Source organism: Ambystoma mexicanum, chromosome 12, assembly GCF_040938575.1.
Source record: "Ambystoma mexicanum isolate Mex_15411 chromosome 12, UKY_AmexF1_1, whole genome shotgun sequence".
Lineage (NCBI taxonomy): Eukaryota > Metazoa > Chordata > Amphibia > Caudata > Ambystomatidae > Ambystoma > Ambystoma mexicanum.
Window position 1 is genome coordinate 612,499,520 of NC_090936.1, and position 26,915 is coordinate 612,526,434.

General features: G+C 47.1%; 1 protein-coding gene across 7 annotated transcripts in view; it reads left to right on the forward strand.

Annotated features, from left to right (window-relative positions):
* The window catches only part of CTNND1 (catenin delta 1), a 478,107-nt gene that overhangs the window by 433,972 nt on the left and 17,220 nt on the right, over positions 1-26,915 (forward strand). For all 7 annotated transcript variants that reach the window (XM_069629030.1, XM_069629031.1, XM_069629032.1 and 4 more), the window contains 5 exons: positions 9,562-9,754; positions 9,956-10,070; positions 10,613-10,700; positions 11,005-11,055; positions 11,215-11,300. In XM_069629030.1, the coding sequence (XP_069485131.1) occupies positions 9,562-9,754; positions 9,956-10,070; positions 10,613-10,700; positions 11,005-11,055; positions 11,215-11,300 (533 nt within the window). The remainder of the gene's footprint in view (positions 1-9,561; positions 9,755-9,955; positions 10,071-10,612; positions 10,701-11,004; positions 11,056-11,214; positions 11,301-26,915) is intronic.

Here is a 26,915-nt window from a genome sequence, read left to right on the forward strand (position 1 = left end):
TCCTGTGAAACCCTTTCCTCCTTGGATCGAACCAGAAGGCCTGTACTGGTGCTTCGACCTTTGGAATAGCAGGAACAGCTATTCCCGGCGACTTCATCATCTCCTGCCAAGTAAGCCTTCGGAAGTGTCTCTGGGCCATCCAGTTGACTGACCAGCTTACAAGGGAGTCCTGCTCTGTAACCGTCCTTGTCACTCTCCCACGCTTCGTACGCTTGGCGTCCCCAGGTCTGAAGGGAGGAGTGTACATTTGGCTTGAATACACACGGCCGCTCCGTTGTCCTGCTGCGGCAACAAACTGTGCTGGTTTCGTCGATTGGGACGTCTTTTTGCTCTACACGACTACGAGGCGTTCCCTGCTCTTCTGAACCTGCCAGCTGCTGAATCTACGTGGAGAAGCCTGGGTCTGCTTGCTTCGGGGACCGGTGAGTAGTTTAGCTAGGATCTGGTCGCCCTCCTGCAGTATCCCATTGCTTTTCCCTGCTGTGTAAAAACAGCACCCTTTTGGCCGTACTCGCGCTCTGCTTCTGCCCGCTGTGGAGGCTGCGCTTGAGTTGCGGAACCTGTTCTTCTGTGTGCACTATACTGAACTGCCTGACTTCCGACGAAGAGCTTCCCCTTTTGCCCATTGGCACCGGCGTGGCAGGTACTTTGAGCACAAGGCTCCACTCTTCGCAGGGCTCGGACTTCCATCTAGTTAGGTGCATCTGAAGGCGAACTGAGTCTAAAGCGTTATCGCACTGCCTGTTTTCCTTTCCTTTCAGGTGGACTACATATTTCGTGCTTTAAACGCTTGCGACTGTGTATTTGTATATATATTGTGTTGATATGGTATGTGTTGGTTTAATATTGTGATATTGTGATTTTCTCGCTACGGTCGTTATTTTAAAGGCCTTAAAATAAATGTGTTTATATTTTTGATATAACACCTGTTTGGAGTAGTTTGTAAACGCTCTTGCTTTGTGTGCTCATTGCGGGCTTTCAGTCACCCTCACCCCTCTTGAGACCTAGTCTTGACCGCCGCGATCGCTACCTTGATTGGTCTGGCTTGTCCAGAGGTTACCCTGTTCCAAGTAATTAAGACGGATTTCTGAACTCTGTCCTGGTGGCGCAGAAGTTCAGAAGGCCAACCTAACAGTGATGGGCGATGCGCGGGGCGGAGCCAAGGTGGGCGGGGTTACGGCTGCGTGCCTGGCCCTGTGCTGGAAAGAGAGGAGGGACACTTTTTTTTAATAAATTTGGATGCGTTTTACAAAGTGCTCCAGTCCCGTCCCATAGGACGGAGAGATGTCCCACAAGTATGGAGGAAAGGGGACTATGGACTAGGAGTAAGGTGGTCACTACGGTGAGTAACCTGGTAATTCCTCAACAGGACTCTCCCAGGCACCTCACTCTGCACACTAACCGGTATCTTGAAAGTGATGTTGCACTGGATGAGAGCTGGTAATCTTCGAAGCATTTGAACAGGGCCTCCAGCAAGTTTAGTGAGGCCTTTGGGTGCCTTAGCGACATCCTCAGGTTTGAAAAAAGATGCATCCACCACTGTAATGCTGGCCCCAGTGTCTCTAATGGCAGTGGTCTCCTGACCATTTACAAGTAAACTGTCCTATTAATCTTGTGTTATGCGGAATTGAATTATAGACCTCTAAATGCTGCTGTTCCCACAGACCCAGGGACACTAAAACAAGGGCAGATACTCCAATGGGGTCTTCAGCCAGTAATTGAAAGGTTCCACTTGCCATTTGTACTTCTCCCTCTGGGGAGAAGGCTAAGGAGACAGTGTGGACCCTGAAGTTTTACCCTTGCATCTGGGATCCCCCTTTCACATGGTCAGACCCACAAGCATAACATTTTCCAAATGTTTTGACAAATGGGGGGGGTTTCTGCTGACCTCCCTCGGTTTGGAACCAGAGGTTTCCCTAGCCTGATTCGGTTTCCCTTGTGCTTATCCTTTTACTGTTTGGGGCCCTCTTTTGGATTGGAGGTATTAGAATTCTCTTGCCCATCTTTATTTTGCTGCTTCCCATCATCCTTCTGAGTTACCCCAGAATCCTTGAGTAGCCCTGTTGACAACCCACGAGTAAGCAGCCTTTTCTAACTTCTTTGGATCAATTTCCTTAGCCAAGTGCTGTCTCAGCTCAGGAGAACAGGCATCAAAAATAGATTCCAACAAAGATTTCTAATTCCTTCAAAAAAGTAGTTCCTCTGTAACCCTTTACCCAACCATCTTCTTCAAACATTCACACACCCAGATAGCCCAAGGGACACCGTGCTTTTTGAGGGTCCTAAACCTCTTAAGGTATTGTTGTTAGGCAGAATTGCATGCAGTACCCTCTGGGACCACCACCACATACAATTAGGACTATAGATGTAAGCAAAAACCAACCTTTGGTGTAATTCTGTACTACAGTTTGTGGTAGCGAGCAGAGCAGCCAGGCTTACCTCAAGAGGGAATGTGAGCAGTACAAGAGGTTACACGGAGGTCTTTCAATCACAGTGGTTCAAGTAGACACTTATACTCAAGGTTTCTTGGTAAAACACTTATTCATTTATTACACAATCATTTAGAAAACATTCACTAGAAGGAGGGAACTTAATATTATACACAAACGCACTTCAATAGCAAACCAATATGTTTCTGAACAAATTAGGCTCCCCTGAAATAGGAGCAAAATGGCATTTCAGTTACTTTCAGTGGGAGTAAAAAGGCACAAGTTGGCAGAATAGATCACAAATACTTTCTTGGGCAGTGCAAATAGTTTTAGTTCACTAGAGCACTCGATTCAGTTCAATAGGCCTAGGCCAAAGTCCATGGACTAGTGTCTTGGATAGGAAAGAGCAGTTCTTGAAGTAAACGGTAAAGTCTTTGCCAAAGTCCTCAGAAGTAGTTTGTACGAAAAAGAATCCTATGTTGGGTCACAAGCTGATTAGGCCTGCAAGTTGGGGAAAGTTCCACTAACTTTCACAGCGACAGAGGCGTTCTCTCAATCTGAATGGCACAGTACCTTAATATGAAGCAAAAGATGCAGCTGATGACATTGGTTCCTGGCAGTTCCTGCAGATCTCACTGTTCCTGAGCCTCAGTTGTGGGGACAAGAGGGAGGATGTCGGGACTCCTGCATGGGATTGTTGGAAAACGCGGACAAAATGGAGTCACTTCAGTTCGGGTAGCTGTTCATCAAGCACACAGCTGGTGTCCCATCCCCCCCCCCACCCTCCCCCCGCCAGGTTAATCCTAGCCAGCTCCAAAAAAGGTATCCAGGTGGCTTACGAGTTGATGGGTCCCACCAACTCAAAGGGAGAAGTCCATGAAGGGCTACTCTGTTGATGAACTTGGCGATTCGGACCTGCAGCCGGGCTTCGCCGGGCAATCCAACTGTCCAGGAGTTGCAGCAGCCGTCCTCCTTTGGTTCTTTAATTCCAGTGGTCGACTCTGCCTTCTAAGCCAAGAGACTCTCCTTTTTAAACAGTTTTTCTCCCATTCATTCCAGCCTAGCTGCCGCTCACCCAGCAGGGTGGCTGTCCTTGCCGGACGGTCAGCCAGCCAATCATGCCAGAGTGCATTTGGGTCTCCTAGGAGACTTGGCACAGGGAGTTTCAGCACCTCCTTCACTTGCTGCCCACCACAGACACTTGGGCGCCAGAGGTGGTCTTCAGTCCTGAAGCCTGCCAAAGGGACCAAACCTGGTTTGTCGCACAGAGCCAAACTCTAGAAGGACCTTTCCAAAAAGAAATGGCGAAAAAGACCGGGACCTGCTTAAACAAAGGAGGCTCAGACGCCATCTTGAAAAACATGGCTCCTGCAATTTAACGCTACAGGTGTTCGCGGTCGGGAAAAATCATGGAAGTTCGTCATAAAATCACTGCCACCAGCCATTTCGAGAGGAAAGGGTAGCATTTGACTGCTACATGAGTTTTTAGACATAGGCGATACTAAGTAACCCCTCCAGCAACACTATGGTAAAATGGTGTGTGCTGGGCCTAGAAATTTGTAAAGACTAGTAGTCGGTTTCATTTTACATTCTCTGGGGAAAAAGGTTTATCCCAAAGAAGGTATTTAAACCTTGGGACAGCCTAAACGGCTTCCCTGTGTCACTGCACTGAGGGTACTGTGTGACACACATGAAATGATTATGCCTTATGGAGTGGTCTAAAACTCAATAACAAACACAAGAGTAAAACACACAGAATTAAGAGTTCAAAGTCCCAGGTTTAGCTAAAGAGCTGGAGGGCTCTAAGATGGGAGGAATTGGCACATTTATGAGAATTCTTCCTAACAGTCTGGAGCCCCGCTCTGGATCCATCTCCTGCCTGAACTGTGAAGAGCGGCTTGGTCTACCACTGGACTGCATCCTGGGACTGGACGTAACTGCACTGCTTCATGAACACCTAGACGTGGGGTGGGAAATGCTGCTTGCCTATTCTCTGCATCCATGATCTCACCAGTCTCCTGCTGTCCTCTCACCACGGGGGAAGGGTCTGCTGGACCTCGAAATCCACTCTCATTGCTCCTGAGACACTGGCCCCTGTTCACGGTCTCAACTGTCGGCTGCTCCCGAGTGGTCGTCCTGTGTTGTGGAAGCCGAATAATTAGCCTGTACCCTTTGCTGGAGTCTTACCACGAGCCTTAGCTAACTTGTGCCTGTAGCTGTTTGTAGCACGGCCACACTGGTGACCACCTTTCCTTGTGATTCCCCATCACTTAGGATCCTTCTGGACTTTCCTAGAGCTCTGGGGGTTGGGATTGCCTACAGCTCTTGAAACAGCCTTCTCCTGATAAGAATGTAAGGCTTTACATCTTATGTGTTCATAAGCAGCTACTTTAGCAGGTCAAAGACTGTGCAGACTGGGTCAATGGTTATTTCTGCTGTTGTGTAGTACAGAAGGACTGTTAGGGAGAATTCTCAGAAATGTGCCAATTCCTCTCTACCTTGGAGACCCCCAGCACGTTTGCTGGTCTCTAGAACCTTTTAATTTTTAACCTGGTGAGAGTGACTCTTTCCCACTTTCATTTTACTGATTTAAACGGTTTTCTTTTGGTTTTGAAGTCTGACAAACTCCATAGACATCTTTTTACATTGTGACACATAGCACTTTCAGTGCAGTGACGCAGGGATGTATTTCAGATTTCCCAAAGGTTTAAATACCTTCTCTTGGATAAACTTTTTCCAAGAGTAGTGAAGTGAAATTGACTTTATTAAATGAATAACTTTCTAGACCCAGCGCACACTACCTTACAATAGATACTTGGTATCCTCTTTGTCTAGTTTCTCATGTAGCAATTTTATGTTACACTTTCTACAATTAATGGCTGGTGGCAGTGGTTTACTTTTAACTACCATTGGGATATTTTACTGCAGGCTGCATTCGCAACTGCAGTAAAGCAACCATGGGCGCCCATTTTGTCAAAAAGGCCCGGTCTTCTTTTTTACACAATTTCTTGTTGGAAAGGTCCTTCTTGAGATTTACTCTGCACACCAAATCAGGTTTGGTCCCTTTTGTTTGTTTTGTCTTTGGCAGGATTCACGAGTGAAGCCCGCCTCTGGCGCCAGTATGTCTGGCAGGGGCAGAAAGTGAGGGAGGTGCCTGAAACTCCCTGTGCTTAATCCCCTTGGTTACAGGAATGCACCCAGCAAGGACAGCCACCCTGCTTTGTGATTGACAGCTAGCCTGGAATGAATGGAAGAAACCTGCATAGGGAAAGGCAAAGCTTTTTGGCTTGGAAGGCAGTCTCACCCACTCGACGAAGGAATCCGAAGAAGAACTTGGAAGAGACACCTGCTGCAACTCCTGGACCGTTGGTTTGCCCGGTGAAGCCCTGCTGCTGTGCAGAAGCTCCAGATTCGCCTCGACTAGAGCAGCCCTGCAAGGACTACTTCTCCCCTTGAGTTGTTGGGCCAATCCACTCCAAAGAGAACTTGTTTGTACATCCTCTCAAAGCTGGCTGTACTTCTGCTGATGGAACCGAAGTGCCAGTGAGTGGAACACCAAATAGTGTATTGCTCTTAAATTGGACCCGAGCACTAGGAAGGTCCTTCGGACTTGCTTGAAGTAGGACTGACCAAGCCTGAGCCACCTCAACAGTGCTGGACCCCAGAAGCAAGGAAAGTCTGAAGTGGTATCTGAGAACCGCGTAATTGCTGTTTTCTGTCAGACGCGAGGAGCTGAAACTCCGAAGTGCCACTGAATTGAAGTTTGCCCTTTGCTGTCGCTGACAGTCCCGTTGTGTTGCATGAGTCCCTAGACATCCTCCCTCTTGTCCCCACGACTGAGGCACAGGAACAAAAGGATCTGCAGAGCCACACAGGAACAGAATCCAGCTGGAACCATTTCTTCTAACCAAAGGTACTGTACAGTCTAAGAACTTGCCTCTTGTCTTGTAGCCTTACTTGTTCTAATTTTAGACCTGACTTGGTTGCTCCTGTAGAGTTGCTTGATTCTTCTACACCTCACAAGCCTCCCAGCTTGTGGCCCTACATTGATTATACTTTTTCTACAAAGACTTCTAAAACATTGTGCAAGACTTTAACTCACCTGCAAGAAGTGCTTCAGCTTACCTAACCTTTTGCCCAATGGACATTGACATTGCGTGGCCTAGCTCTCTGAATGACTCTTCTCCTCTTTGATGGTGTGTTTAGACCTTCCTTCTAGGAAAGGGTCAACTTACTGTGCACTGGGGCATTCAAAAGTACTTACCTGCTTCAGAAGATTTGTGTGAACTCTGGTTTTATTCTGAAACCTCTTTACTTTGACAGACATCTCAGTATTGATCTAAATGTACCAGTGATATATTGATATCCAGTGTCCTAACTATTTAAGTCACCTGAGGGTGTAGGATGTCTGTCATCCCAAAAGGGTACTTTCTGATTTAGGGAAACTAAGTGTGTATTTTGGAGTGCATTTGTGTTACTATTATATTGCCCCTTCTGAAGGCGGCTTATTCAAATTGACTGTTAAATAAATCAATAATTGTTTAATCAAGAAATCTTGTGTGTCTGAGTTTATTCAGATACTTGTCACTGTGAATCTGTGTAACTACCCTACTGTTCACATTGACCCCTCCTTGAGATGAACCTGGCTGCTTAGCCACACTACCAACCTGTGTATTACAGACTTATACCAAAGGTTGGGTTCCCTATTGTCAGGAGTACAAGGTTGCTGTAGTCTCCCAAAGGGTACTGCACACAGTCTTGCCTAACAGTATGGTTTTGGCTTGTTTTTAGGCTTCCCTCTGCTACCTCTCCTCCATCCGACTTTCTGCTATCCAGGAGTGGTGTGCCTCCAATGATCTCTGCTTAATGCCAGTAATACAGATTCTCATCGGCACACCTGCTTCCTCCTTTCCTATCACACTCTGGCTGGCCTCCCTTGGCCCTCCTGCGCCCACCTGTGAAGCCAAAAACCTCAGGGTCCTATTTGACGCCACTCCTTTTCTCCTGACATCCGACATGGTTACCAGTCATTTGGTCGAAAACCAAATGGTCGAATGACCATTTGATCGAAGTAAAATGGTCGAAAAAAAGGTCGAATTTTTTTTTATTTTATGGGGGGGGGTTCCTCCCAACCCCCCTTTTTCTTTATTAAAAAATATTTTTTAAGCAACCAAAACGAAAAAAAATATATATAAATAAATACATTCAACCCTTTTTTTTCGACCATTTTGATTCGATCAAATGGTCATTCGACCATTTATTTTTGACCAAATGACCGGACACCATCCGACATCTCTAAGAAGTCAAACTACCAACTGCACCTCAGAGGCTTTCTTCCTTTCCTCCCCTTCCCCCAGAAGCTTACTATTTCTAGAGCTCTAGTTCTCTCCAGGCTGGACTATTGAAACAGCCGCTTTCTAAATCTGCCTGCTTCTACTCTCTGCAACTCATCCAGAACAGGACTACGGAATTTGTCCTTGCCTCAAGCCCTGGAATCGTATCTCCCCAGCCCTGAAATCTGTTGGCTGCAAGGGTTAAATTCAAGACACTTTGAAATGTCCACAGGGCTTTCTGGGGCCAGGGTCCAAAATACTGTCAACTCTCCCTCCGTAAATACCTGCCTGCTCGAGCCCTTCGCTCCTCCAACTCCCTCAGGGCCAGTCGCATATCCTGGCAACCCTTGCACTTGGATCTGTATCCGTTACCCTACAGTCCCCTTACCAGGCACCCCTTGTCTGCGCTCAGAACCTGCCCTTGCCACCTTGTGGCTACACTACCTTTTGTGTTGTATCCCGTGCACAGCACTTTCCTTTTTCTCCCCTCTCCCTCGGTTGGGTTCCTATTGGCAAGAAGTCAAGGTTGTTTTTAGTGCACCCAAAGGGTACTGCTCTAAATATTCCCTAACAAGAACCAGTAGACTACCTTTTCCCTAGCGGGAAAACTGACTTCAAACACTTTGACTCTTTAAATTCTGCTCTACATTATCATGGACTTCAAAAGGTTTTGAGCATATTGTTCCCTGTGGCCAGGCTCGTGGAGTCCTATGAGTGTTTAAATTGCCACATGTACCTGTTTGGCTAGGGTTACTCGCATGTAGCAAACCTGAACATTGATGAGAGTAGAAATGGACTTGCAGTTGTTTGAGGCTTGTGATTTACCCAGTTAGGATTTACAGTGTTTTAGTAGCTGTGATTGATCCCTTTTAGTGGTGTGTAACCGATTCATTTCAGGATACCCCACCGATTATGATTAAAAGCAAATTACTCTGCAGTATTTTTAAATTAATGGAAACTAGTGTTTAATGTATTTTTGTACTTCCATGGGTGGACCTGTTAACAGTCTTTAATATTAGCTATAAGTCGCACAAAGCCTATTTCCTCTTGGATTTAAACCTTGCTTTTCAGCCATGCTACCATTGGAGAGCTTGGTTAGACTAAACTATGAACCTTGTGTACCGCTAATTTGGCTTCTCAAAACCTCTCACCAGAGTAGGTTCGGAAAATCTAACTGTGGGGTGTTTATTTTCACCAGGCTCCACTTCTCTGGCGAGTAAAGCCTTGCTGCGCAGTCTTAACCAGCAAACGTTTGACCTACGTTTAGGAGATTGCGCTGTACACTACTACAGGTCTCTGAATACCCACCTCTGTTAATTAGAAAAACCCTATGAACTAAGGAAAACTGTTTCGGAAAAGTGAACAAATGCGAAGACACTGGGCTCTCACAGGAGACATTCACATGTTCCACTGAAGGAAAGGAATTTACTTGTGAATGGTTTTGTTCACTAGATGAAATCTTGAATGGGGTAACATGTTTAGTATACGCTCTTCACAAGGCAAGATTATTGGAATTCTCAAGATGCTGTTGTCTGCAATGCAGTATTGGGAAATGTTCAGTAAAGCCTAAGTTTACCTCTGAACAACCTTCTGAAGGGAGCTATTATAGATGTCGTAGCATCTACCAATTATATGAACAAGGAGTTTTCTAGGAGTGTTTCTTGAATCCCAATGTCTTCGGTCTATTTTATGCTGGGTGTCATACTTCTCATTAGATATACCATTACAATGTTAGTACATTGTTTCACACTGTAGTCCATTTACTCTGTTCATGCCTTCATTGCTTCACTACTCCTCAGGGAAGCACGCCATTCCCAACCTGGTGAGGAACCTGCCGGGTGGTCAACAGACTCCTGCCAGAAACTTGTCAGAAGACACAGTGGTCTCCATCCTCAACACGATCAACGAGGTTATCTTAGACAATCTAGAGGCAGCAAAGAAGCTGCGGGAGACACAGGGCATTGAGAAGCTTGTGCTGATCAACAAATCTGGGTGAGTGTTGGCTCCCGCAGGTCTGTGTGTCTGCTACCAGTTGATCCGTTTGTATCTACCTCTTGTTCATAAAATGATTTTAAGCGCATCGTGCCTTGCTACTTCATCAGCTGTACTCTTGCCTCCTGATGAAAGGGTTTTCCTCCATCTTTCTAACAGTTAGCTGGCATGTCATTGTTTTTTTTCTTCTCTTCCTTACAGAAACCGATCGGAGAGGGAGGTCCGTGCAGCTGGCCTGGTGCTTCAGACTGTCTGGGGTTACAAGGAGTTAAGAAAACCATTGGAGAAGGAAGGCTGGAAAAAGACTGATTTTCAGGTAGTACGCCTAAGATTGCGTTATTCTTTATAGTGGATTCATCACTTCTCAAAGAGGCCCTTTTTAACTTTTGTAGCAGGGCACTTGTGGGTGGTGCTTTTGTTGTAGTAGCCTGTCTGGGAGAATGTTAGGATTGCATGAACTTTGAGACTAGATTTGGCTCACAAGAAGTTAAGATGCCAGCACTAGCTCAGTATTCATGTAAGTGGGGAAATTAACAGTATTTACTTTAAGTCTCTGAACTTCCCCCTCGCCCCCAAGTTAAGTCTTATATGGGTAGTTTCCTCCAAGGCTAGATTGGTAAAGCAGCGGAAACTCACATTTCTCTCTTCAGGGTGATGCCTGCCCAATCAGTGTATGTTGGACACCATTGATGGATCAGTGCATGTCTGAAGATTGGAGCACGGGCATCAATATCTATGGATGCAGAACTAGTTTCATGTTGGGTGATACCTGCCTCTCCAAGGCACAATGACTCCCAAGATTAAATGAACCCAGAGAGAATGTGCTTTTAATGCATTGTGTTCATGATTTTCCCTTAGGTAAATCTAGCCAATGGTCCTCGCAGCCAGGGTGGATCAAGCTATGACGACAGCACGCTGCCACTCATTGACAAAAACCAAAAAGCAGGTATGGGGCTATCCAAATGCATTCACTCCCCAAATGCAGGTGGCTACTCCTTCTGTGATGGGGATTCCCACCCTTGCTATTTGGCTCGTATGTCCCACTCTGCATGTGTCATAAATGTTTCCATTAGCGAGTTGTTTGAAATGGCTCAACGTCTCGCAACGTGGCAGTGTGCTTTGATTTGGCATTGTTTGTGTATAAACAAAACCATCCTTATAGCTGTTGTACCACAGTGCTTTTGGCTTGCATTGACTGTTTATGGATTCATTCGGCTCTTTGCATTTTACGTTTTCTTTTTTAATTCAAGATAATAAGAAATCTGATCGAGACATGATTCCAATGAACAGCCTGGGACCAGGTAGGTGTGCTTATACCAATGTGTCTCTTCCAGCCTCTCCTTTTAGCCCAATCCTTGGAAGATCTGCACCCACTTTCTTCTGGCTCAGACACCCCTCACTCCTTGCAGTATGCATGCTTTGGGTATTAACTTTATATTATTCTTTTCTTGTGGATGCAGACCCCTACTCCACACTGAATGAACGCGATGCCAACAACAGGACCATGAATCGATCTCGAGATTTCTCAGAACTGGAGCCCCTAGAGGTGAGCAGCCTTTTGATTTTTCAAACTCTGCATCTGCTAACTGCCCGTGCAGTCTTCTATGCAGATGTACATACAGTCCAATTGCTTAGGTTCAGTTGTACCGTCTGCTTACATAACCAACATAACTTGCTATCCTTTTTACTAACACATTGCCCTTCAGCCTTCTTAATCAGTCTACTGATTTATCAAACTTTTTCTTGCTATGATGTCCCTGAAATACATATACACATATAGAAATCCAACAGCTACCTAAAGTCCATATACGTGTTAAATACCCCTCCCTCAACTTGTCAGAGAACACTGCTTCAGGGCAGGACACAAACTACTTTCTGCATCTATTGGCAACCAAACCATTCAGCTACCAAGGAAATACTTCCAATACCCCTCATCTGTCTATATACTCCTGGAATCCTTCAACAACCCATTCATCCAACAGCCATCCAACACTTGCCCATAATCTGGACTCAATCGTTCATCCACTGAAACAGCAGTTCACCAAATGACTGCAGCTTAAATACACCAAGCTGCTCCCCCATAAAGTAATGATGGATCTACAAGCAATCTCATTAAGCACTAAAATGTCAGACAATTTGCCTGAAATAAAATCCCATGGATCAACCTACAAGCCACTACTGAGAAATGCCATTCCCTCCAATTGTACACCTATCGCTAAACACCCATTAAATGACATTTCCAACAGTGTCCACCATCTTCCATGTACTAATGTGTCTTCCACTTTCTGCCTGCTTGTCAAATAACCAGATACTACTGTATGCTCCTCTGCTCTAAAACCATCTCCCTCTATACTTTCGTCAGAGGTAATGACCCCTTCCTCTTTGCCAATGACCATTTTTCATGCAACACCAATACTCCACCAAAAACATATATCCTCCAAGCCACAACCGCTTTATGCACCTATCAAACCTACAATTCTCACCCATCTATCCTCCACTCCACCTAGCCAATGCATGGCAATCTACTTAAAGCCCAGACATAGCGCCTGCCACTTCCGGTCCATGCTGCGGGAAAATACTTTTTGCCTTTTGCTTCCTGGGTAATGATAAAAGTAAGGCAGACCCCTGTTGTCCATCCTCCAAATACCAACCACTCCCCAACATCGGCCTACCCATTTGTTGAGTCCATAGTAATGCCCGCATTCACAAATCAAACATGGATACATTGTCAACTATTATCAATCCTGCACTATTGTTCCACACAATCTTGATTGCACAACAGTGTGTTTTCCTTGCCACCTCCAGCACCCATAGATTGTTTTGCAGCGCAGATCTGTTGAAGATTCACTTTGTAACAATTACTGTATTTCTCCAGCATTGGATCTTTCATGGATTCACATGCTTAGAATATTCCCCGTCGTCAGACTGGGACCCCTCGGTACACATATATAGCCTTTTCCTATACGAAAACTTCTGACACTTTTGTGTCCTATCTACGTCCTTTTAGGACCCGCCTACGCATGCTCCGTAGGCCGTCACAGTATAAGAGGCCCGCCCCCGCGGCTCCCCTTCAGATTTCAACCGTCTCCAAAGTAGTGGGATCTCCTCGCGTCGTCTTACTATTTTGTACAAGGTTGTGTACCTGGAGTTGGAGTTAGGTGAAATTTTCCTCCATGTCAGGAAAAGCGCTGTTCCGTCCATGCGCGACATGCGGCTTGAAAAAAGTTTACGAGGGGGACGGACATATGGATTGTATATACTGTCTCCACCCTCATCATTCGGCTGATAACTGCGACATATGCAAAGGGTTTTCTCAAAAGACCCTCAAAGACCGAAATCGACGGCTGGTGGCATGGTTGAATGATGGAGCGGGGTCATACCCCCCTTCAGAGGTAGGCTCCTCACAATCGGCGAAAACATCACACCGCGCTGTCGTCGGAACCACCGGCGAAGAAATCTCGACCGACGGAAAGAGTCATCTCGGAGTCATTCAGCTAGAGCATCTTCGTCGAGAAAATAGTCATCAAAAAAGCATGACAAGGAAAGGCCGAAATCCTCCTCGGGCGATCACCATAGATCGACCATGAGTCGAGTAAAAGCAGGCCAAGTGTGGAAAAGGCGGGACCGCCTAAACCACCTGCTAAGCCACCGTCATCGACGGCGGTCCAGTCATCGGCCTCCACCCTACCCCTGACGCATGTGGTATCCACCGACAACGACTGCGACGGTGGCCTCATCAACGGAGGTTCTACAGGAAGCCTGGAGGCCTGAAGTTTTAGATCCGATCCCTCTGGATACTTTACTGCAGGAACAGGCAGTGTCGCTGTCCTCTGGGGAGGACGAGAGCGGGAGAATAGCTGGCCCGGCAGACCTCGGGCTATGAGTGGTTGACAAGTCGTCGACGAGGGGATCCGGAATTCCGGTGTCTGCCCCTCTTCTCAATCCTCAATCTGTTTTGTCGTTGGAGATTCTGTCCACGCTTCAGTCTTTATTACAGTCGTTGGACCGGAGACTACCTCAGGTAAACCTGCCACAGTCGCCCGTCGACGAGCCGGGCCCGTTCCGTCCACCGACACCCTTTCGCACGCCAGTCTCAGCACCACAGGCACCCCAAGAGGAAGGTGAGCTGCCAGATTCGGAGTCTGACAGGGGAGCCATGTCGGATATCTCATCACCCCCTCCAGGGATCCAACCTGGGAGTCAGAGGTGGAGTTAGAAACCCCAAGAAGCCCAGCTCACCCGTCCCCCCCCCCCGGACGATATTGCATCATTCCATTCTATGATTGAGAAGACGTGTAAGGAATTTGGTTTGTCCCAGGAAGAACAGAAAAAGGACTGTTTTTTTGTTCGACCACATGGGTAAGAGAAGGTCAGTGTTCTCAATACCCATACTAGATCACGTGTGGAAGGAGGGTTTGCAGACAATGTGTCACCCCTTTTCGGAGCCGGCGGTAAAAGGACGCCTTGAGAAAAAGTTTAAGGCTCCAGAGTCTACCCCAAGTTCTTATCCTCCCAACCAACGCCTGAATCGGTGGTGTCGGCGGCAGCGGCGAGGAAAGCGAAGGCCCAGCACAAGTGCACGACTCCGCCTGAAAACGAGGCAAGACGTCAGGATGCCTTCGGCAAAAAAGTGCTATCCGTGGGAGCAACTACAGTAAAGGCCGCAAACTCTCTGGCTATTGTAGCCAGATACGACAGAGAAATGTGGCACAGGCTGGCTCCGTTGCTGGATCATCTTCCGGAAGAGCATAGGAAGGCAGCGATGTTACTTGCCCGAGAGGGTAAAGAAGCCTCCAATCACGCAATAAACATCGCGGTTGACCTCGCTGAATCGGGCTTCAAGCAAGTCAATAATGGGGTCGTGTTACGACGACAGTCATGGCTTAAGTGTACCTACTTCAGGCCAGAGGTACAATACAAAGTATTAGATATGCCCTTTGAGGGAGACCTTCTATTCGGAGAGAAAGTAGATGAGGCCCTAAAGGGAATGAAAGAGGACTCGGACACGGCACGTTCATTGGGTGCCCTCCAGAGTGGCCGAAGCTACAAGTCTTTTCGTCCCTTTACAGGGGCTTCAGGTAATTCCAGATTCTCTGCGTCAGGAGACAGATCCTTTGGTAGGTCGACTTACCCCTCCCAGTGATATAGGCATGCTTCCCAAACTGCAAACTGACGCCGGAACTTCCAGATTTCCAGGAAGAGACCATCCTATCCGTCGTCGAGAGACAAGCAAAATCAAGATCAGCAATGACGAACAACACACCGTTCTGGGGTGAAGAGTATCAGCCTATGTCGACGAATGGGAACGAATAACGACGGATCAATGGGTGCTGGACACAATAAGGAACGGGCATTATCTACAATTCAAGCACAGCCCTCCGCACATTCCACCTGCGTTCACCGCTCATTCCCATCTGAGGGTACTGCAACAAGAGGTAACTCATGTTAGCAAAGGGCGTGATAGAATTAGTTCCAACATCACAGAAAGGTCAAGGAGTCTACTCAAGATACTTCGTCGTAAAAAAGCCGAATGGAAAATGGCGTCCCATTCTAGACTTACGCAATCTCAACAAGTCTTTAAAGAGCCTAAAATTCTAAATGCTCACGCTGCAAGAAGTGATCCGAGCCGTTCAAGAAGGGGATTTTCTAGCGTCCCTGGATTTACAGGACGCGTACTTCCATATTCCAATGTGTCGGAAACACAGGAAGTTCCTGAGGTTTGTGATAGGGCGGACTCACTACCAGTTCACGGTTCTTCCCTTTGGGCTCAAGACCTCCCCCAGAACGTTCACGAAATGCCTGGCCCCAGTAGCGGCCTGGCTAAGGAAGCAAGGCCACCATGTATACCCACACCTCGACGACTTGCTGGTAAGGGGATCCTCCCCAGCGTCGACCAACACAAGTTTGCAAGCCACCATGCAGCTTCTACAACAGCTGGGATTTGCCATAAACTTCGAAAAATCCTCTCTGCGGCCATCGAACGTTGGTGTTCCTGGGGGCACAGTTCGAGACCCATTCGGGGCTAGTGAAGCCTTTCCTCGACAGAACCTCAAAACTCAATCAACTGGCAAGCCGACTACGGCAAAACACCAAGCTCTCAGTGAGGAAATACGTTTCGGTCCTAGGGGCCATGGCATCCTGCATCCATCTGGTGGCAAACTGTCACCTATTCATGAGGCCAGTTTAGGAATTCCTCGCGGACCGGTGGAGACAGGCCCAAGGATCGTGGTCAGACAAGATAACCATCAACGACAAACTGCTTCGGACCCTTCGGTGGTGGCAGTTTCCACAATCTGAACGGTGTACCCCTACAGGAACCGGAGTTCCAGCGAACCATAGTCACGGATGCGTCCCTAACCGGATGGGGAGCTCACATGGGCACTCTTCAAACGCAAGGTCGTTGGTCTCAAACGGAGTCACTCCTACACATCAACGTGTTAGAGCTCAGAGCAGTGTGATGGGCCTTGAAGGCGTTCCTACCACACATCAAAGGATCGAGAGTACGAGTGCTGACGGACAATACGACGGCCATGTTTTATTTGTGAAAACAAGGAGGGACGCGATCCAGGACTCTTTCCATAGAGGCCCAGAAAGTATGGCATTGGGCATTAAAGCACGAGATTTCCATCATGGCTCACCATCTCCCGGGAGTGAGGAATTCGCAAGCAGATTTCCTCAGCAGAAGGATGGCCCAGATACACGAATGGGAAATGGACACAGTTCAGCTGACGAAAGTTTTCGAGAAATGGGGTCACCCCCCACTGGACGTTTTCGCAACCAAGGAAAACAAAAAATGCGAAAAATTCGCAAGCAGATGGCCTCGGGAGGGTTCCATGGGGGAGAGGCGTTCTCCTTCCCATGGACGGACAAGTTCCTTTATGCTTTTCCTCCGTTTCCCCTCACACGGAGGACAGTGCAGTGGATACGCAGGTACAGTTGCCTGGTAATTCTAGTGGCACCGTACTGGCCGCGGCAACCGTGGTTTTCCGACCTGCTTCACCTGTCGCTGGAACATCCAATAGCGTTTCCGAGAGTCCCGAACCTACTGTCCCGGGACAAAGGCACGGTGTGGCATCACGACCCGGACAGTCTCAACCTCACAGCCTGGCTCCTGACTTTTCGGAGTTCGGTACCTTAGACGTTTCGGAGGATTGTCAGAAAATTCTGCAAGCGGCTCGGGGCCCCTTCTACCAACAAATCTTACACCTATAAGTGGCGGAGGTTCTGTGAATGGTGTCGAGGACAACAAGGCCTACATCCGTTGAAGGTGACTCCGGAGCAAGTTCTACCTTACCTGCTTCTCTTGGCAGAGGGGGGTTTATCTTTCACATCGATAAAGGTGCACCTGGCGGCCATCTCTAGGTTCACGAAGAGACAGTCGTCTCCTCTATTCAGCGACAGACTTGTGAAACACTTCATGAGGGGTTTATTTTGAACTTTTCCCCCAGTAAAACGTTTCCCACCAACATGGAGTCTCAACATAGTGTTGGCAGGCTTAATGAAACCACCCTTTGAGCCTATGGCCACGTCGGACATGAAATTGGAAGTTGGCATTCTTAATTGCTATCACATCAGCTAGGAGAATCTCGGAACTACAAGCGTTGGTCGTAGACCCTCCATACCTAAGATTCTTTAAAGAAAAGGTGGTTCTGGCAACTAATCCTACGTTCGTCCCGAAAGTTCCTACAGTGTATCACAAACACTCGTCCATTGTTCTCCCTACTTTCTTCGCGACCCCATCATCAGAAAAAGCTCTTCATACCCTAGACGTTAAGAGGGCCCTAAAATGTTACTTACATGGTACACAAGAACTCGGGTCTACTCGACAACTGTTCATCGCTTATGGTCCGTCGACGACAGGAAAGGCAATTTCTAAGCAAGGATTGGCTCGATGGGTCTCGTCGACGATTGCGTTTTGCCACTCCAAGGCCGGAAGGCCGCTGCAAGGGCATCCTAGAGCCCATTCTACAAGATCAACGTCGTCCTCAGCAGCATTATGGGCAGGAATTCCGCTAACGGACATATGCCAGGCTGCGGCATGGTCGGTGCCCCACACGTTTACCCGCCACTACTGCCTTGCCAGGCAGCATGTGGACGAGGTGCAGATGGGAAGAGCAGTCCTGCGCCATCTGTTTCAATAAGGTAAGCTCCACACTGTGGAGAGTTTTTTCTACCTGTTGGTGACCGTATGCTTTATGGAGGTACAGTTATGAGTAAACTTATTTCTGGTGTACCTATGCGTTGTGTATTGTGGTGAGGGTATATTACATTACATTCTCACCGCCGTATTCAGGTTTTACTGCTATACAATCTATTCTAAGCATGTGAATCCATGAAAGATCCAATGCTGGAGAAGGGAATAGTTTCTTACCTGTAACTCCATTTCTCCAGCATTGGTATCTTTCATGGATTCACATGCGCCCGCCAGCCTCCCCGGAATGCAATGTAGATGCTTGATGGGTTTGACCCTTCCTACTTTGGAGGGGCAGAAATCTGAAGGGGAGCCGCGGGGGCGGGCCTCTTATACTGTGACGGCCTACGGAGCATGCGTAGGCGGGTCTTAAAATGACGTAGGTAGGACACAAAGTGTCGGAAGTTTTCCTATAGGAAAAGGCTATATGTGTACCGAGGGGTCCCAGTCTGACGACAGGGAATATTCTAAGCATGTGAATCCATGAAAGATACCAATGCTGGAGAAATGGAGTTACAGGTAAGAAACTATTCCCTTCCGATCCACCTGCGTACTCCTGTCCCCAGCCAAATTAGTCTTTCATAGCGCAACATGCACAAAGTGAATCAATCTTAACAATTGGGATTCCAATTGCAATTTCGATTTAGTCTAAAATAGTGAGCATGGAACTGGGTTAAAAGTGAAATGGCACTCCGTGGCATAAACCTGTAGCCCAAAGTACCTTTCTCTTTGGACATTCTTCACATATTTTTTTCTCATTTAAGCAGACTGCAGAGCTGTAACAATTTGTGCAGTATACATCAAGGTAAACTTGTGAATCAAAGTACACTAGGCTAGGCTAGAAGCGGTTGCATGAAGCCTTAGAGATTAAGCTTCAACTCCAGTGAGTTGTGAACAAAGGGTGATGACCACCTGAAGGCATGCAAGCACCCAATCCTTATGGATGTTTGCCTGTGTAGGAAAGCCAGATCTAGGCTGCACATTAGCACATCCAACTTGCTAAGAACTCCAGGCAACTGTGGACAATGTTTGTGGTTAATGCATGAAAGAAAAGGGTCTTGCCTGTAGCAATAGTTCCCCGGCTTTAGTATCTTTCATAGAATAATGGTGTTTTTCCTCAGCCCATGAGGTGGTAAGTCCGAGGTGTTGGGGAGAATTTTCTTTACTGTGCCAATTCCCTTCAACATTGGAGACCCCCAGCTCTTTTGCTGGATTCAGTGCTTTTTAGTTTTTACTCCTGAGTGGGGCATTTTTCTCACTCACTAGTGTTTTTCTGATTTTCTATGTTCCTTACTGTTTTATGGAGTTTACCAAACTCCATAGGCATCTGTTTTTGCATTGTGACATAGTTCCCTTGGACTTCTTAATGTTTAACCACATTTTCTTGGCTGAACTACATTCCCAACAAAAGTAAGATGACCCCTGTCTTACCTTTACTTTATGGGTCCAGCACACACCACCCTATGTGGAGTGCTGGGGGGGGGGGGGGGGGTTCCACAGTAAAAACTTCAACCCATTCCTCACGTAACATTTTGTTGCACTAACTCACTTGAATGACTGGTGGCGGTGGTTTCTTTTTTACTACCTAGTGACATGTATCTGCAGGTTGATACTTCAGCTGCAGTTTTTATTTTTTACTGCTGCATTCACGGTTTTCAGGAAACCTTACACAACACAGGTAATCAAAAAGAAATTAAAACATGTCTCATGGAAACTATTAAAACACAAAAGAAATGTAAATGAAAGTTCAAAGTTTCAAATTCTAAATACAAAATCATACCACAACAATAGCATCAAACAGATTTGAGATTTTTCTTGTCCAGTTCCGTTGTAACAGACAATAGAAATACTTTTAAGGCCAAAATCAGATGTTGGTGTCACACATACATATGCACCAGAGAAGATTCATGGACACATCCGTATTGTTACCAGTGGTATCCTTTAAAACGTATTGAAAGATTTTTTTCAAAATAAGGGCACACGATAACCAAGTGTCTCAAAGTTTCGGTAGATTCCTCGTCCCCACAATCTACAATAGTGGTTAGAAGGGTTACTAGAAAGCTGCGATGTAAATTCCTTCAAATGCTTAATCCTCTCATAGGTGGGGAATTGATTGAGCCTAAAACGCATATACGTCATGCGAATATTAGCACAAGGAAAGTATAGTGGTATACATTTTCTTGCATGCAAAAAATGACAGTATTCCCCATAAGTTGAATAGGAAGCAATGCAGTCTACAGTCTCCACCCAGTCTGCCATGAACAAATTCCTCTTAACAATCCCCGGGCGCTGCTCAAGATCGTCCTCTGTTAGCCCAATAGAGACCAATACTGAATTTATCCGTAATCTGAACTCTTGATTTGAAGGTGTTGGGGAGAATTCTCAGAAATGTGCTAATTCCCCTCCACATTAGAGACCCCGAGCAACTTTGCTGGATTTTGAATACTGGATTTTAACCTGGAGAGACCCTATTTACCACTCCGATATATTTTAATGTGATTTCTGAGCTTTGTTTCTTTTGGTTATGGAGCCTGACAAACTCCATAGGCATAATCTCTTACATTGTCACACAGCACCTTCAGTGCAGTGGCACAGGGAAGTCTTTCAGATTTCCCAAAGGTTTACATACCTTCTCTGGGATAAACTCCTGTTTCTCATTGCATTAAAGTGAAATTTACTTTACTTACCTTTAACTTTCTAGACCCCAGCACACACTATCTTCCAAAAGGGTGCTGGAAGGGTTACCTAGTATCCCCTGTGTCTAGATTCTCATGTAAAACATTGTTACCCTTTTCTCACTGAATGGCTGGTGGCAGTGGTTTCGTTTTAACTACTGCGGTGTGCATTTACCTCGGGCTGCGTTCGCAGCTGCAGTAAAGCACTTATGGGTGCAATTTTTGTCAAAATGGTCCCGGGCTTCTTTTTTTGCTATTTCTTTGTGGAAAGGTCCTTCTTGAGATTTACTCTGTGTGCGAAACCAGGTTTGGTACCATTGTTCGCTTTGCCTTTGGTGGGATTCCCAAGTGAAGCCCGCCTCTGGCTCCAGGGTGTCTGGGGTAGGCAGAAAGTGAGGGAGGTGCCCGAAACTCCCCGTGCTTAGTCTCCTAGGAGACCCAAATGCACTCTGTGGTGATTGGCCGGCTGACTGTCTGGCAAGGACAGCCACCTTGCTGGGTGAGTGACAGCTAGGCTTCTAGTTAGAATAAGCCTTCTTCAGAAGGGAGCAATATAATAGTAACACTCAAATACACTTCATGAAATACACTCTTAATATCTCTAAATCAGTAGATACCCTTTTGGGATGGCCCCAGACACTACCTACACCCTCAGGTGACTTCAATTGATAGGGTGCTGGAGACATAAATATATCACTGTTGCATTTAGAATCGTATAGTAATGAGTAGGGTGCTGGAGACATAAATATATCACTGTTGCATTTAGAATCGTATAGTAATGAGTCAAAGGAAAAGATTAGTTAGAACATACAAGAGTCCACAATTATTCTTAAGCAGGCAAATACTTTTGGAACTCCCCAGAAAGTCATTCAGTACAATAGGCTAGGCCAAAGTCAAAGGGCAAAGGTTTTATATAGGATGAAGTACCTCTGGTAGTTAAATAGAAATGTCTTTGCACAATGTTTTAGAAGTCTTACTCCTGCAATGCACTGGGACGGTTAAAACTCTACTCCGGCAAACTTCACTTTCAGTGGCTGTTCGGCGTTTCAGCTCCTCACGTCTCAGCAAAAAGCACCACTGCAGACTCTTGGCTGTTGAGATGGGCTTTCCTTGCATCTGGGGTCCAGCACTCTGAGGTGGCTCAGGCTCGGTCAGTCCTGCTTCCTAGGAGTCAAGAGGATCTTCCTGGAGCTTTTGGCCAACTTAAAACCAACACACAAACTGGTGTTTCTCTCCGTGGCTCTACGGTTTCCAGCAGCAACTGCAGTGGAAATTCAACCAGCTTCCAGAGGATGTCCAGGTGGCTTACTTTGGAGTTGATTGGCCCCACCAACTGAAGGGGAGAAGTCCTTACAGAGCTTCTCCCGGGGCTAATTCGGAGCTTCAGCACAGCAGCAGTGCTTCACCAGGCAAACAAACGGTCCAGGAGTTGCAGCAGGTGTCTCTTCCAAGGTATTCTTCGGATTCCTTCGTCCAGTGGTCGACTTTCCTTCCAAGCCAAAAAGCCTCACCTTTTATGCAGGTTTCTCCCATTCATTCCAGCCTAGCTGTCAGTCACCCAGCAGGGTGGCTGTCCTTGCCGGACAGCCAGCCGGCAAATCACCTAAGAGTACATTTCTGTCTCCTAGGAGACTAAGCCCAGGGAATTTTGGGCACCTCCCTCGCTTCCTGCCCCTGCCAGACACCCTGGAGCCAGAGGCTGGCTTCCCTTGTGAATCCCGCCAAAGACGAAACAAACAAATGGACCACACCTGGTTTGGCGCACAGAGTAAATCTCAAGAAGGACCTTGCCACAAAGAAATGGTGAAAAAAGACCAGACCCATTCTGACAAAAATTGACCCCTTGGGTGCTTTACTGCAGCTGCGAATGCAGCCCGCAGTAAAAGCACACCACGGTAGTTAAAAGTAAACCACTGCCACCAACTATTCATTGAGAAAAGGGTAACCTAAAATTGTTACATGAGAAGTTGGACAAAGGGGATGCTAAGTAATCCCTCCAGCACCCTAATGTAAGATAGTTTTTGCTGGGTCTAGAAAGTGGAAGTAGTCAATCTTCCAACCTTGGAAGTAGTCAATCTTCCAACCTTGGGGAAATCTGAAAAGACTTCCCTGTGCCACTGCACTTGTGGCACAATGTAAAAGATGCCTATGGAGTTCGTCAGACTCCACAACCAAAAGAAACACAGAAAACACATCAAATTAAAAGTACAAAGTCCCAAAGTTCAGCGAAGAGCTGGGGGGGTCTCTAAGGTGGGAGGAATTTAGAACTAAACTGAAAATTCTCCCTAACATCTGTTCCCTTATTTACAAGTAGCTATTTCGAAGCAACGTCCTGCTTCCCTGCAAACCTATAAGAAGCTAGTTGACCCTGCAAATCTGCATCTTATCAACGCGCCTGTCTAAGTCTGCCTCTAACTTGGTTCCAAAGACATTTCACCAGCCTGGACAGTGAGCTCCACAAGAGCAGGTGCAGGGGCACCTTCTTACAGAAGAAAATTAATTTGGCAACTTTGAAAACCAATCGGTTGCGTGACACCAAATGCAGAAAACCTTTACCTTTGTCTTAAGTTCCCCTGAACGTCTATTGCAGCTGCAAAGATGGATGCGTTTCTGTTCATCGAAAGTCTCTCCCTCTGGTCAGTCGGATGAGAATGAGAAATCGAATTGTGATGTTAGAGACCAAAGAAAGGAAGTAGAAGTAACCATACCAGGCAACCAAGACTAGTATTCCAAGAATCTCAGAGGTGATCACCTGGGAGGGGGTGGAGATAATTTAAGAGTATATCATTAACATTGAGGAAACTTTCACTTGAAATAAGGGGATACTTTGCTTTAGGATCCTTAAGAGCGGAAGAAACTACAGACTGGAGATGGAGGGAATGGTTGGTCTGTTTTGAGCCCTTGGGTGGCACACATCTGCAAAGGATTTTTTTAAACCATTTTTATAATTTTTATTAACACTCCAAACATTGAGGACATTGGCATATGAGCTTCACATCGTTATATTCACATGTAGTGCGTCACCGTCCTTCTCTCCCCCCACCCCCCCAACCCGCCACCTTAACTCGAGCCCCTGCTTCAATGCCACCAGCTTACATATCTCCGGGCTTGTTTTCCTCATTAATCCCCTCCATATCGTCTTCACTAAGTTCTGCCTGGGAGGGTCCAACCATCGTGGCCACCAGTTGTCGCCACGCGATCAGGGGTCCCACTTCCTCCTCCCCTACTGATTGCTTCACACCAAACTGCCTTTTCTGCATCTCCCCGCTTCAGGTGGTCAGCCCACCACGTTTCTATTCTGGGTCATTGGGCTGCCTTCCAGCCCATTGCAATTCTCCGTTTGGCCAGAATCTAGGCCAGGTCTTTCATTTTAGTAATGTGCTTCAGGTTGCCTGGTCTGGCAAAACCCCCCAGCATGCATGCCCAAACTGACTCCACCTCCAGTGTGATCCCTTTGTCGGCCAGGCGTAGCTTAACCTCTGTCCAGAATCTACCCACCTCCGGGCAAGCCCAAAACATGTTTCATCCCAGTCTCCACCTCCCCGTACCTTGGGCATTTCTGTCACTCAACTTCCAAACCTGGCAATTTTGCTAGGGGTCATATATGCCCTATGAGTGACATATAACTGGATCTGCTGTAGTCTTGTGTTTCGGGACACCTTCTTGTGGTACCTTAGTGCCCTATCCCATTGTCCATCCAGCATAGGTTCTCCCACTTCCTCCTTCCAGTCCTGTCTCAGTTGGAGTAACTCCTTGCCCACCCTAGTCATCAATAGTTCATATGTGCAGGATATTTCGTGCCCACCCTTCGAGATATCGTAGATCGTCTCAATGACCTTGTCAGGTTGCTCCATTAGCACTGCCTCAGTCCACCTTTCTTGCACCCATGTGATAATTCTTGTGCAAGTAATATATTGGCCTTTGTGCACCCCGGTGTCCTCGATTAATCTCTGGAAATCTAGTACCTCCCGTCTCCGAGGGTCGTAAGGCCCATCGGGTCCCAGTATCTACGGATCCCTTTTATCATTTGGGAGTCCTCCTCACATAGCGCCACTAGCGGCACCTGCAGGGAGCATGGGGTCGGGTTTCCCACTATTTGCCATACTTTGCTCCATATCTTCCAGCCCAGTTCCAGCAGTCCCGCCCTTCCTTGCAACTGCAGCCACACCACTTCTCTTAGAAAAAAGGGGGCAGTGCCCTTACACAACAGCCTGGCTTCAGCCGTCTCTTCTTCAACCACCTCGCCACATACTGGAACTGACCTGCCAGGTAATATATCTCGAAGTTCGGTAGGTTTATGGCCCCCCTGTCACACAAGTTTTGCAGCTTCCAAAGGGCCACCCTGTTCCTAGAGTTATGCCATATGAAGCCCCTGCATAAGCTATGGAGTTTCACGAAAAAGCGTTTGGGGAGCATGTGCGGGATGTTCGTAAAAAAAAAAAGTATAGCAATCTCGGCAGGACCACCATCTTAATCAAAGCCGCCCTACCCACCATGGCCAGGGGTAGCTTGGACCAGAACCCCATGCTATTCTTAATGCCTTCCACTGCCCTTTCCGTGTTGTATTTGTGTTCCTCCGCAGCCGTGTGGTATATATCAATTCCCAAGTATCGGAATGTCCTGGCCTGCCAGGGTATCAGCAAGACTGGTAGGTTCCTATGCGGGGCCCACCTGTATCTCCCCAAGGGGAACATGCTTGATTTCTTGGGGGTTTATGCTATGCCCGAGAGGGTGGCATTGTGCTTCATCACCTCCAGGACATATTGTAGGTTTTCTTCTGGGAAGCGCAAGTATAGCAGTATGTCATCGGTGTACAATATCGGGTGCGATCCTCCCTTCGTGGGGATCCCTATCGCCCCATACTGTTGTCTGAGGCAGATTGCTGATGGTTCTAGAGCGAGGATGTACAGCATGGGCGACCAGGGGCAGCCCTGTCTAGTGTCCCTACTAAGTTGCCATTTGTCTGAGATTATTGCGCCAGTTTTGACCCTGGCGATTGGGGAGCGCTATACCATTTTGACCCACCTACGGTACACTGGCCCCATCCCATATTCTTTCAAAGCCGCTAACAACCACGGCCACCTCCGAGTCGAATGCCTTAATGGCATCCAACGAAACGATTACCATTTCGCCGGGGTCCTTCTGTCTGTTCAATAATGTGGTGGAGTCTCCTATGATTGTCGGTTATATTCCTACCTGGAACGTAGCCTGTTTGATCGGGGTGTATAGGTTTGCCAATAACTCGTTTGAGCCTGTTTGACAGCGTTGCTGTGAGGATCTTGCTGTCTTGGTTGAGCATAGATAGGGGTCTGTATGACCCACAATCCGTGCTTGGCTTGCCTGGTTTTAGGAGCGAATGATCACTGCCTCCCTCAGTGACTCCGGCAGGCTCCCTCGTTCAAGCGCTTCATTTAGCATAGCAAGCAGTGTGGGGAGTACCTTCTGCTTGTATGTTTTGTCGAATTCACTTGGGAGCCCGTCCGACCCCGGAGCCTTACACTGGGTAGGTGCTGAATCACTAGCTCTAATTCTTCTAATGTGATTGGGGCGTCCAGGTCCTCCCGTTCCTCATCGCTTAATTTGGGTAATCCCATGTATTCCAATGTTTCCTGAATCTCCCGTCCAAGCTCTTCCCTGTGTCCTTATAAAGGCCTTTATAGAATCTATGGAACCCCTCGTTAACTCCCCCCTAGGTGTCCCAGGTCTGGCTTTCTTACCCCTTTATCTCCCTGCCCACTGGTCGTGGTCTCATTGTTGTATAACCAAGCTAGCAGCCTTCCTGGTTTGTCTCCCCCTGCATGTTGCCTTTCGATATATTTTTTTATCGTTCAATTTACAGTGTCTGTCCCAGTGCTCTCTGCTAGTTTGTTGTAATAGATTCACCCGTTCAGCATCCTCCTGTGAGGTGCTCCCCCTCTGCATCATTTCTTCTAGCTCCTGTCTCCTGTAGCTCTCGCTCCCTTGGAGCCGAGCCTTCTGGATTTGGATATGGCTGCGCCCCGTACTACCACCTTGAACACCCTCCCATAGAAGGTTCCTTCTGACTGCACACTCACTGTGTTAATATCAAAGTACTCAATCGCCTCCCTAAGGTCCTCACGGAATCCGGAGTCCTGCAGGGTCTCGGTTCTGAGCTTCCAAGTCGGGATTCTCGCTCTAGGGGGCTGCTGCCTCCACTCCAAGACCGGGGGAGTGGGAGTGGTCCGGTGGTATTCTGGCCTTGTATTCCGAGCCTGTCATTTCCCCTACCAACTCCGTGGCAACAAACATATAATCTAATCTCGTGTGCAGATTG